Genomic DNA, 13522 nt, shown 5'->3' with positions numbered 1-13522 from the left:
TATACTTCAACAAAGCCAGGTTAGATCAAGTCTATGCAGGTGGGATTTAATCATACTCGATTGACGGTGGCTTGGCAACATATGCAAACAATCATACAACTGTAATTCTGATTCAAATGTTGTTTTATCCCATCCCTTTCTAACTTTTTGCCATTATTCACACTAACGGGATAATTGAGAAAATACGTTTTCAACGCCTTTAATGTGAGACGTTAAGGTGTCACAGCCGAAGATTCCTGCAGTTAAACTTGGACCCTTCCAGATGATGGTCACTTAGGAGAAAATAATCTTTCATGAATGTAAAAATATGTTGAACTATTTATATTTCTGTCAGCTCCCAGGTTTCAGTTTAGCTTTCCCAATCAGGTATGACGCGGCACAGCAAACATTAATTACAGGGTTGCAAGAAGTCTTTAATTGCAAAGGTTCTTCGCTGAGCTAATCAGCCAAGAGGTGGCTGAAAAAAAAAGCACTGAAGATAAGAGCTGCTCAAAATGTCAAAATGCTATGGAAACATGCTGCAGGCCTCCCTTTCATATCCTTTAGCCTTTAGAAACGCAGGACCTGTCTTTATTAAAACTGAAATATATTGCTTTCTCCTGCAATATATGAAAGACGAGGCAAAGTTCAGAGGTTTCTGGCTGACGTCACATGACTGCGTAGCTGGATGCAAGTTCAGACAAGCTGTCCAAGGACTGTAGTTGTACCTCTCTAACTTCCTGAGATTTCTTCTTTCCATGATCTCATGATTTTTTTTCCGCTGACATCAAGGAACAGTGATTAAGAGAGCCACAAAGGACATTAGTTTTCTAGTATTAAGAACGAGACAGCGGCTCCCTTGGCCAGACACGCTGCTGACCACCATTATCAGCTGGGGGTATTAATAACTCTTTATGCTCCATTTTTTTTCCAGGAAGAAGGAAGCAGAATAGATTGGCAGTTCATTGTTCCCCTTCCAGGAAGTGACCTTAAGGCCCTGAAAGTACCACCTTGGCCCCCAAAGGCCCTACCGCAGCAACTCTGATGGACTATTCCCAGTACTTGGCAATCAAACTTGATCTTGCGGGTCACTAATACAATATGTAGCAACAAATCCCCTGAGCAGTTTCCACTGTAACCGTGATCAAAAAGTTTTGTTTATTCTCATAAATTCCCCACTTCTCCATTAAGAACTTTCCTACTCAACCACATTTTTAGACTTGTATCATCGAGGAGGGTGTTTACGGGCAGAGCATGAGTTGCTTAAACCCAGCACTAACCTTGATATTTCTGGAATTGCAAAGGCCTTTAAAGATTGGCAGGTCAATTCCTTGTTCTCCGCACTGCTGGATACCATTAATTTAATATTTCAAACATAATTTGTTTTTATTTTTTTAAACTAAAGCTGTTCAGTGTTGAGGAATGAGATTTTGTTGTTACTAGGAGTGAGATTGTGTGCAAGTTCAAGACAGGAAGTAGCATGTGGCCTGCTCTCGCTTCTATATATGCACTTATGACACATGCATCTGTTTTCGTAGAGAGAGAATCTGTATGTGGAAGATGCCGAGCAGGAAGTACTGCTTCTCTGTAACCACTGCAGGTGAAGTGAGAGGGGGAAACTGTGCGCGGGGAAGATGAAAGTAAACACAGCAAAGTGTCTATGGAAACTAAATGCACCAGAGGATTACCCCTGTAAAAATAGTTATTTACTTTATGTTCAAGTCAGTTATTCCCACAGTTGACTCACACACAGTTGGGTAGCAAATTTAAATGTTTATTTACAGCCTCTGTAATCATCACTGAGAAAAAGTGGTTTAAATACAAAAAAAACCCCACAAAAACAAAACGAAAACCAAGAGAAAGATGGCGGCTAATCTCCCTGAGCTTTACAAAAACAACGTGGGACCTGTAGGTGACAGACAGGAGAAAGAGAGATGTTCTGTACAAAGCCCTAATGCCACTCCAATGAGAGGAAAAAATAAAAAAGACACATCTCGGTCATGCTTCTACAACAGTAACATCAGACTGTACACAAAGAATGAAATCTTTTCCACAGACTTGTTCCACAAACAGTAAGTTGTGATGATCAAGTGAAAAAATAAACAAACAAAAACATTTGAAATTATACAGGCAAATAAAACAACATTACTACCAGAAAACAATTACAAACTCCCATCAACAGCTTCTGGCAAGCATCAGAAGTCATTTTAAATCTTAAATACTGTTTTAGATATTGCCTGTTATCCTTATCTGTGAACTCTGCGGTCTGTACATTATGATGTCAAAAGTATGGCTGTTTTCAAAAAAAGAAAAGGAAGACTAAGAAAGACAGTCAACTTTTAGCTCACATGTACAGCTCAGAGGGACTCGCAGTATTCACCTTTCTATAAAATAAACCAAACCTTATAGTACAAACAAGATCAGCGCACTACAAGGCCTCAGGAGTTGTCTCATTGGGAACAAGTATTTACACATCCTTCATATGGGTCTGTACATCGCTTTATCAAGTGCTTTTACAAAAGCTTTCCATCTATACCGAGGTTTCCCCTTTTAAAAATAACATTTATGTCGCATTTCAGTCTTAAAGCTGTACTATTCTGCTTTGTCATCCGAGCACTGTTCATCATAAGGGTTCAAGGAGGCCAATGTGATGAGAGGATTATAGCATAAACATTGCAGGGCATGCGATTCTTTTTGTTCTTTTTTTTTTTTTTTAACCCTCTTTCATTTTCTGCTCACTTCTGTGAAATAATTCCTGGTTGCCTTTTCTTTTCTTTTTTTTTTTCTTTTTTTTACTGTGAATGCCCAACAAGGTCACAAAAGTATAATTTAGACAAATCCTGTGAGGGGAAAAACTAATCCCAGTAATATTTTGCACAAAACACCCACTTCTCAAAAAGAAAAAAAAAGAAGAAAAAATCCCAATCAGTCACTTCCCAGAAACAGACAAATCTATAGACAGCAGTGACAATCACAATAATTAACATAGCAATCCCAAAACTCAACACAAACATGGACAGTGTACTGTACAATAATTCCCACAGGTACCACAATAGTTCTGTATGCAGTCTCTGGGGTCATGACGCCAGCCATTTTGGAAAAAAGCACAGAGCAGTAGTAGCCCGCTGCAGATTAAGAGCTGTCCATGGAGCACTGAGCTGCTGGTGTCCAAACAGGACATGGTAGGAAGTAGGTGGAGGTTAGAGGTCCTACCCAATTTTTTTTTTAAGTCTATTTTCATGGGATTACAGTCCAGGAGGATAAATTATTGTGAGAAATCTGTGTGTGTATTGCTTCTCTTGTGGGAGAATTTTTTTTCATATTTTTTTTTTTTTTTTTGGTGTCACAGGCGACAAGATGGCATCACAAGACACTGAATGTGTCCCTCGGTCGCATGTGCTGGGTTGCTGAGGTGAAGTTTAACCAGTGTGTGAAAGGGAAAGTCCATCAGAAAGAAGGAACCAAGAGTGTATGGGTGCTACAACACAGTCTCTAGTGCTGAGAATTCTGTGTCGGCTGTCCATTTTGGATGTTGCCAGTGTTCTGTTCCTCGTCGTCATCTTCCTCCTCCTCTTCTTCTTCTTCTTCTTCTTCTTCTTCACTGACCAGGAACTCCTCTGGAGGCCAGCGAAGCTCCCCGCTCTCGACCTCTCCTTCTGTCGGCTCAACCACGATGGATGGTAGGCGATCTTTGAGTTTACAGCATCGGTCAAAGTCTGAGGGGTCTGGGAATATCTGAAGAGGAAAGACATGAGTAACAACAGGTTATTTGTCCTTCATTAACCTCGGGAATTAACATAAAATAATCTCTGAAATGCAAAGTAGGCTGTGTCAAGATAGGAGCATCAGCTGTCCCACCTCAAAAGGCAAAATATTATTTGTGAGCTTTTTTCTGATCAGTGCAGAAGGCTCTTGGACGCCAGAACCGAAGTCTTGAATCTTGTCGCAGGCTCCACTACAAGGCTAAACAACAGTGAAGAAAATGATGTGAAGACTAAACATCAGTGATGGGAAGTGGTTGCTTAGATTCCCAGTGGCATACCTGCTCTTGCCCATCCCACATTCCTTCAGCTACACTGGCAAAACAAATTGCACAAGTAAGTGTTACATCAACAGCTGCGTATGGGGTAAATGAGGCGTTGCTCGCGAGACTGACAGTAAATGCTGCATCATGTTTAATCTCACTGCCTTGTGCCAAGCAGCTCGTAGCTGCTTATGAACTCATCCACATCACCCACTACTCGGAAGATTATACAAGAGCATAATCGTAGCATTTTGAATCGAATAGTAACAAACAAACAACAACAAAAAAAAGTGAACGATTTACTGAGACGTGATTTGTTTGCAAATAGAATATCCATCCGTTTAACAGTCGGCATTAGAATACTGTGTTCCTGTGGACATGCAGTCAGAAAAATGGTTTAGGAGATGACATGAAATCGGTGGAGTTATCAAATAATCCAGACTGATATGTCTGCTTATAAACGCAGCATGCTACACTCAAATGTTTGGATGTGAACTGAAGGGCATGAGAGACATTCTGACAACAGAGATTACATGCATTCCCTGTCCTGGCAAGATTGGACAGCAACCTCCAACTTTCTCTGTTCTCAGGAACAGGAGAAATGGCCCCGCGGAAAAAAGCCTGCCACTCCTGTTCCAAGAACAGCATTTTTTTTTATTTTTTTTGCTGTTGTTTGGATAAAGTGGATGAATATTTTTAGACCTGCATATTTCACTCTAAGACATTGAGGGGAGGGGGTTGGGAGTTGGCGTGGCGGGGGCGATGTCGCTGTCTGGGCAAAGAGCCGAGTGGAAAGAAAGCATTAGATGAGGTGGGAGAGAGAGTGAGACATGAAGAGATAGAGGGGATCCAGCTGTGTCTAAGTCTCCATGAATTCCATAAGAGACAGATGAGAAGAGTGGAAAAAGATTAAAAAAAAAAAAAAAAAAAGCTATAAATATGCTTTGTGAATGTGAGAATGTGAAAAATTCTCAGGTTATAAAAGCCTGCATGTGTGGTGTCCATCAGTAGCTTTGACATTCTCCAAACCCCACAGTGTAAAAAAAAAAAAAATCTCAAAAAGAAGTGTAATTATATGTGGGAGCATGTATGTGTTTTATGCATACTGTCGGGATTTGCATTCTTGGCCTGCAGCGCCAATCCCCGCCGTGCGTCAGCACCGAGGGGAGTTGGGCACGGAGTGACCTTGCCTTTTGACACCGAGCTAACACGTGTAATAGCTTGTTTCTGTCTCAGTGGCAGGAAGTGACGACACATCACCCAGGCACGATGCTGGCTATTTTAGGTTCTAGTAGCATGTGTAGTCGAGCGGAGGGGGCTCTATAAGCCTGAATCATGACATTGCCCTTTGATATGATAATCCAGTAAATCAACATCTATCGACGCTAGTTTCTCTTCTATAGGCTATAGGTCACATTCATTTCAATACCTTTTGTAAGAGCATCTGGAGTTCTATGGTCAAGTACTTTGAGTCAACATCCCCGGAACCCACATCAGAGGAAGTGACTGTAGCATCACTGCTTCATACAGTGCTTCTCTAAGGAGAGCCTGGGTCATTGGGCAGAGTGGGGATAGAAAGAGTGGCATACTGGCATACTGGCATACACCCCCACCCACCCTCTCCCCACTTCTCTCATCCTCTCAGACAGACTCACAGCTGGAGTGTGAACTGAAGAGAGAGGAAGCCAGCCTTTTCCTCTGGGTCAGTCTACATCCTCTCAGAGTCTGTGTCTGCATACAGCAGGCACAGACTGTTGTAGAAGGTTTATACATGTTCTGAATACATACTTCTATGATAATTCAATTATAATCCATCTTGGATAAGATTAGCTTTCAACAAAAGATGGCCTCTGTGGTAATTCTTCCATCTGCCTGTCCTGAATGACTGACTTAATCAATTCAGTATTTTAACAGGATTAACAGAGGGCCCTTTAATTCTTTTCTTTCTTTCTCACCACCTAAATAGAAACGTGACACTAAACAAAGCAAGCAGCTGTGTGTTTAAATAGTTTAGTTTGCAGGATGGCCCCGTTGAGCTGACGGTAAAACAAAGCTGCTTGTCATGACCACCTGATGGCCGCTTCTCTCCTCTCAATCTGCGCGGTTTATCTTTGTGACAGACCACAGTAAATGACAATTTCCACTTCATGTATTTACACTGTGGGTTTAAATTAGGACAACTATAATATACAATGTCCTTTCCCCAACATGGTTGAGAAATAAGGGATGCAGAATTTTGCTGTCATGTTTTCTTAGCATGGCAAATTTCCTTTTTTTTATTTATTTATTTTTTTAAATGGTATATGTAGTTAAACTGTTCTAAAATGATTGTATTGTCAACAAAAAAGTTTAGCTTGGCCAGGGGTTTTGCATATTTAAATTTAAGTAGAAACAAAATAGAAAATAAAACTTTAAAAGAAATGAATAACTGAATAAATCTCAAATCCCTCTGTTTATACACATTATACAGACATTTTCACCACCACATAAGACCTCAACATACAGCAGCAGCTCCCTCCTGTCCATGCTGACGTCAATCCAGTTCATGATAATAAATGGATGACAATGGGTGTAAAATGGCAATACCACATAAAAATGCACGGGCAGGGAATTGGGAAGGAAGCAGTGTTTCCCTGTCGTGTGTGTGTGTGTGTGTGTGTGTGTGTGTGTGTGTGTGTGTGTGTGTGTGCGTGCGTGCGTGCGTGCGTGCGTGCGTGCGTGCGTCCTACCTGGAAGGAGAGTCTGTCCTTGCTGGGGCTGAGCCTCATGTCCTCCATGGGGGTGCTGTTGATCATCACCTCAGTCATATCTCGGCTGGGCACAAACACTGGGCTGCAGGGTTGAAAGAAGAGAAGCAGCAGTGTGATTAGAGACGGTGATGATTGTGGCACAATTTGAGGAGAGAAACATACGTTTAGCGGCAGAAATTCTGGGTTTATTCATCCTGAGAGGAAATTGCACGACACGTAAAAGATTTATAGTGATGAACTATCAAAAAGTTTACAATTAATATAAATGCAATCCCAGTTTGTTTTGAACCATATATATTACGGGACAGGTTGTGTACAATGAGGATAAACAGAGAATAAAAACGGTCAATAATAGCATATGAAGAGAAGAAAACTAAAACCACCACACCTATCAAACCAGCAGAAAGAGTTAAAATCTGAAAGCCATGGTTGATTTACCTCTCTGCATGTTTTAGTTTTGTTTACACTGCACAGCTTGACCACAACACACCAAACATCCAGTTGGTTCTCTGCTGTGCTAATGCACTGCAAAGCTGCACGGCTCATGATGTGGCTTGCATAAGGTGGCCGTTTCTAAATGTGCTGCTGAGCTAGCAACCAGGGAACAGTCATTGTGAGAGTGTGCTGGGGGCGTGTTGTGGTATTTGACTGGGGAGGAACTTGATGCACTGAGTTCCATCAAAACTCGGCCAAATTTTCCATTTTAGATGAAAGTAACAAGAGGTTGTTTATCCATCATTAGTGCGCTCACTATCCAGCATTGTTGCAGCAGAGCTTTAAAAAAAAAAAAAAGACTTGAAGCAGGTCCCAGGACTGACAGACGCCGTCTTGAGGCATGATGCTGGTCGGCCTTCTCACGATCTCTATTTAAAGCCTAGTCCCTCGTAGTCAGTGGCCACAGGCTTGTGGTTTGTGTGGTCACTGGCTATATAGGACAAAGAAAAACAGAACACAGCAAGGAGCTCACTCACATTATCTGAGTCAATGGACTTGTTTTTTTTTTTTAGGATGAGATGAGTGGGCTTCACTTGACCTACTTTGAATCTTAACTAAAAAAAAAAAATATTTCTGGATAAGCAGAATGGTGAAATATTACACCACGTGATTAAAACATGGTTTTAAAATAAGGGATTATTATGTAAAACAGGCTTTTCCACTGAATTAATTTGACCGTTTAATACAATCATCTCCAAAATTGCATTGAAGTCTATTTGAAAAAGCTAAAAAAAAAAAAAAGAGAAGAATTTCAAAATTAAATAAGTCACACAAATGGTTGTCTCTTTAAAAAATGAACTGTGTAAAACCCTACATCCATTTCGCCTCAACTTCAATTAAGATGAAACTTATTCAGTGGAATTTCCAAGTGAAGCACAGCTGTCTTTTTGTCTCCATTTATGACTCATACTGACTTCATTGTCCTGAAAAACACTACATTAATGTATATTGTGCTATTCTTTGCCATACTACCTGCATGAAAGAAAAGTTTAAATTCAAGAAAATTCTTGCAGATAAAAACAAAGTCCCTCATGAATGAGGCTTTCATTCAGTCTCAAAGTTAAGAATACTTTCAAAGAAAAAAGGCTTAGATTGTTCATTCCTGTAAAGATACTGATTCTTGGTAAAGATCATAAGATTTCTAAGCCTCCACAATCTCCATCTGCAACCTTCAGAAAGCAATCTGAAAGTTCTGATTTGTACAATTCTGTTTAAAGTAGCTCAAATGCCTCAATTAAGAAGCCCAACCAACACAAATTCAACCTGAGGAGGACTGAATCATGTGACATGTGTCACTCAATTTCAGGAGATCATTATCCCCTGAAGCAATGGCAGTTCATGAGTTTTTCCATCCCTAAAGTTAGACACACACCTCTTGTTGCTTTAATGAGAAAAAACACTAACATCCCAGCGGGGTGCAGGGTGGTTTTGAAAATTTGAAAATTGAAAAGCTTCTGACTGAATCACTGTAAGTAACCTTTCCAGACGACACGGCATACTTGGCCAAAACAATAGCCGGATATCCAAAAAGAAAAAAGAAAAGGAGGCTTGAAGGATATGCAAGGTTTAACATGGAAAAATAATGTCTGCTGGGGCTGCTCTTCAACTTATATCATCCTTGAGTGAGGTGCAGAAGAGGGCGAGGCAGGCACGCAAAAAAGCAGTGGAGGAGGAGACGGAGGGATGAACAGTGACAGTAAAGACCTGAGCAGAGGAGGACAGGGGAAGGGAGGGAGCGAAGGGAAAGAAAGATAAACACTTGAGCCTTGCCAGTCATATTTCTGTTCGGGGATCGTATAAACATCCTGCTCGGCTAAGAATAACAGAACATCGGCCTAATAAAACATAAAGGGGCACAATGAGGAGGAAGTGGGGGTGCGCAAGTAAAAAGTCAACCTGGGAGGAAACAAACATGCACCAATTACAGTCAAAGCTATTACTGCTTCAAGTGTCAGCGAGGGATGAACAGCATGTCCCCGTCAGAGTGGAACACTACAATACCCAGAGGACACATTGTTACTTATCCAAGTGACCGGCTTGTATCTATGACACAAGACCAGCATGGACCACAACTGCAGTTACCTATGTGGTGACACTGCTGCATCCCATTGTACAAAATGGACAGACCGTCCAACTCTGTTTTAGCAAGAGACACATTGGAAGACAAATGGTCTCGCTGATTATTGGGAGAAGCTGGTGGGGCAGATGGCAGTAAATCTCTTTACCTATTGACCCAGTCAACAAAATGCATACCTGGTCCTGCCAGGTTTGTAATGCCACAGCCAGCCAGGGCACAGATGGACAGCAGGTACCATCACAGGACTGTTTGGTACCATGTGTCCATGCTACGCATCAGAAGGGTAACTAAAGTGTGGAGCTCAAGCATTTGCCCATTTTAAAGAAAGTACGTTCCAGTCGTTTAACGACATAAGCAATTTGGAGGCACCATCTTAGATGATAAATTAACTGACAAGTTCATCCGCATAAATTTGACAAGAGACCACTGCAGGCCCAAGTCGAATGGTGATGACCTTTCCAGTGGGTTTTTTTGCCGTCATTAGCGTCACAGGAGAAAGAAGTGAGATTTTCTACATCAGACATGGAAAAGCAGACACATGACCAGAAGAGAAACTGATATGTTTTGCAGAGGTACATCTGCTGTGCTTAGCAGCCTCCTCGAATTTTGCTTTTTAAAACACTCAATGTGCCTGATGATACAAAGATCCCATTCCTAACTGGGACGCTATGCTCGAGCCTTTTATATAACAGTAGGTCGCAGTAACATAATAACAGGACATACATGCAAGTTTTTTTTTTGCCAAAACAGCCTTTCAAAATAGTTAAAATAATTATTTCAAAATATTATACTATAATACTGATAGCCTTAATCATGTGTGTAATCATGCAAGTGTGACACCAGTTTCATCCACCCGTCTCACCACTTTAAAAAAGCCAAAGCTAGCTCCTTCTGCTGTAGCTGTGCTGACAGAAGCCCAAGTGGTCTCTGCAACAATCTCGCTGCACAAGAGGGGAATTTGCATCTTGCGTTATCAACATTGTCTGTCTACACCCCCCCCCCCGCACCAAATTCTTACTACTACTAGTATCATAAATCTCAGACTGTGTGGCGACAGGGCAAAGCTGCTGAAGTGCAGTGCCAGCGCCGTGCTTTCCAACATCCAGAGTCACACAACTCTGCAGAAGACTCAAGGAGCGAGCAGGCATGAATGGGTTGTATCCAGACTCCTGTGGGTCGACTCTGCCACTGAAAAGACATCAAGTGTCAATTACTTGTGGCAAGGAAGTAAAAACTAAAACTTTCACCAAGTTTTCTCTATATGCTGTTGTGTATATATTGTGGTTTCGATGCAGCTATTGTTGTGAGAAAATGTCTTCCTGTTCACACAGGCTCAAAGATTTTACTGCTCAGAAGCACTACAGTCAAACGAAACTGAAGAACTGAAGAAAAAGTGAAGCCCTGTTTTGATATGCATCACAGACATATCATTAGAGACGACAGAAAAGCAAGCCTACTGTGCACATGGCAAGAAAGCAAAGTGTGGTTACAGTAAAGAGGTCGATCCAGAACTTCCTGGAAGAGATACAGAAGCCTACTGAGGTTTTAACAGTGCTCGCAAAACAATATTTCAAAGCAACTTGCATATCCTCTCTACACAGACAAAAACAAGCAACAGCTAAGAGAACAGAAGCGCTCAAACAAACAAAGAGGCACTCGATATTCCCGTTTCAATAAATTAGGGGACTGATTGTCGACTGAGAAAAAAAAATTACATTAGAAACAGATACTGTAGTGTGCCTCCATCCTTCTCCACTTGCACTGCACCTGCAGCACTAAAGGATGAATCAGCGTCATCCATTCAGAAGCAGCAAAGTAAGTCTGTGGGCTTTGAGGTTTAAATAAGGTCTTGGAAATGGGATTAGAGTATATTTACCCCTTAATAGAGTGGCTAAAAATTAAGAAGACACCATGTGACCAATGTGACCTTTCTAAATTGGATAATGCAGCAACGTTTATGAAGCTGGATCCTGACAACTAAATTTGCCAAATTTAGGAGGGAAGGAGGGAAAGCAGGGTGAGACATACCTTGCTTCGAATTTTCTTTGACATATTTCCCATCTTTGTGCCGCGAGATTTCCTATTTCAAAGACAACACCCCACAGAACATCTCAAAGGAAACAAGAGTGGGTGTAGCAACAAAGGTGGATGATTGCGAGGGAAATCACCAAGCTAAACAAACCACAACTATGTCTTTCTTTGTCCTTGTCTGTCAGGTGCAAAGGCAAATCATTCAATAGGCATTCCTATCAAGGAAGTAAAATGAAGCACAAAACAAAGAACACGACACATGAGCAGATGACAGTGGAAAAAGATGCGAGTACTCACCCGTATATCTGCGGTGAAAATACAGACATGAATTCACACCTGCTGTGAATTCTTGTTGGGGGTGATCTAACTAATGCCACTGACTTCTCTCTACTTTTTCTGTCTTTCTTTTTCAACACGGCAGCAAAACCGAAAGTAACTGTGAAAAATAAAAAGTCTTCCAACCCGGTCAGAGAAACGCAGCTCTTCAAATTGGTGCGTCTGATCAGAACCACAGCTGTGCTGAGTATTTATGCAAGAGGCGTGTACTCGCGCAACCGGAGACACACCTCCCCATCCGCACGAGCCAAAAATCCTCAATGGCAACTCATTAACGGCAGGGACCAATCAGAGCACAGGTGACTCGAGCCCCTCCGCCCCCAGCCCTGATGACGACAGCAGCGGCTGAACCCGCTCATCGGGAATGGACAAAAAGATACTGCACGATGCTATTGATTTGTAGTCTCCAAGGCAACAAAATGACAGTCTTACCTCCTCTTGAATGACAAAAAACACACTGATTTGCCCGTTTGGTTGTGCGTGACATTCATCCAAATGAGGAGGGGAGGGGAGGGAGAACATCTCCGCCTAGGCTCATTCACAAATGTATTCCAAGGGCAAGTCAATGTCTGTATGTTTCAGTAACAATGAATGGCCACACAGCAGGGTATTTTCTTTTAATGTAGGCTATCATATAAAACTGCACGCACAAAATACATGCACAGTGTGGGGCTTTTTGTGTCCACCCCAGACCGTTTTACAAATGTCAAAATGATGTCATCAAAGTTTAAAAAGCCTGATTTTCCAGGACATGACCACGTTAACGTCATGGTCGGCACCTCGAGCACATAGTTGACCTTCACACCTTATAAAATGCCCAGGCCTTTTCCCTGCACGCAGTGTACTGTACATTTGGCTCAAGGAAAGCAGGTGCACAGGACAAGCTCCAGCTTTAGGTGCAGAGGGTGCAATGCAGGTAGGCCTCCACTGCCACCTAGTGACCAAATCATGTGCTTAGATGTCCCATTCATAATAACGGATATCCATTATCTATACCCGCTTTATCCCGAACAGGTTAATAACGGATATACAATATACTTAATTAAGGTATTTTTTTTAGTTTCAAGTTTTTAATTGTTTGCTTTGAGGTGAGATAAATACCATATTATCATGCAGCTCAAAAAGAAATGATCATCAGTGACACCGCTCACACTATAAAGGTCAAAAGGTTTCAGTTCTCACGAAGAGGTCGGCTCTGTTAACTGTTTGTATGCTTTACTTTGTCCACCGGCATGATGATTCAGAGTAGTATTGCTTTTCACATGATGCTGCCGTTCAGGAAAACACACATGTTCAACTGGACCAACTCAAATGTTTTATAGTCATATTAAAACCATTGCCCTTGCCTCAACATCTTGGTTGGTTTGAAACAAACTGAGAGCAATTAAAGGCTTAAACGGATATATTTAAGTGCTGAAGGCAGGCAGGAGGATTTTACAAATTCGAAGGTCGTAAGCCTGCCTTTTTGACTTAAGGGGCATTTCTTCTTTGGAACTTTTTGTCTCTGCTGTTTCTTTGAGCAGAAAACCAAACAGATTACAAAGCTGAGTGTTAAAGGTTATACACCTCAATAAATGGTAACTCTTAATCATCTCAGAGCCATTCACAAGCCCTTTATTGCAACGTTGAAACGACACAGCTGAAACAAATCAGTGTCTGATTACTTCAGAGCCCTTGCATTTTGGGCACCATGCGTTAGATCGGCTATATCTCATACAGTTCTTTCAATACTGTAAACCTGCTCAATTAAAGCTGGGACCTGGCATATTGATGTAGTATCCCTAATTCATTTCAAACTGAATGTAGTTCAAAGCACAGAGCCTGGAGAAC

At 41.5% G+C, this 13522-nt stretch overlaps 1 protein-coding gene across 1 annotated transcript; it reads right to left on the bottom strand.

The window, feature by feature from the left end:
* Nucleotides 1-1739: 1739 nt before the first annotated feature.
* lbh (LBH regulator of WNT signaling pathway) lies at nucleotides 1740-11864 on the bottom strand. Its single transcript, XM_069707150.1, has 3 exons — nucleotides 11654-11864; nucleotides 6733-6835; nucleotides 1740-3714 (listed from the first exon to the last, which is right to left on the bottom strand). Exons 1-3 carry the CDS (start codon nucleotides 11680-11682, stop codon nucleotides 3472-3474), a joined length of 375 nt encoding a protein of 124 aa, XP_069563251.1. The 5' UTR covers nucleotides 11683-11864; the 3' UTR covers nucleotides 1740-3471.
* Nucleotides 11865-13522: the final 1658 nt, after the last annotated feature.

The sequence above is a fragment of the Brachyistius frenatus genome, unplaced genomic scaffold (genome assembly GCF_029030835.1).
Source record: "Brachyistius frenatus isolate BFR_SWC_R1_liver_20210118 unplaced genomic scaffold, ASM2903083v1 Contig_67, whole genome shotgun sequence".
Taxonomy (NCBI): domain Eukaryota; kingdom Metazoa; phylum Chordata; class Actinopteri; family Embiotocidae; genus Brachyistius; species Brachyistius frenatus.
This window is presented reverse-complemented; position numbering and strand designations above follow the sequence as displayed.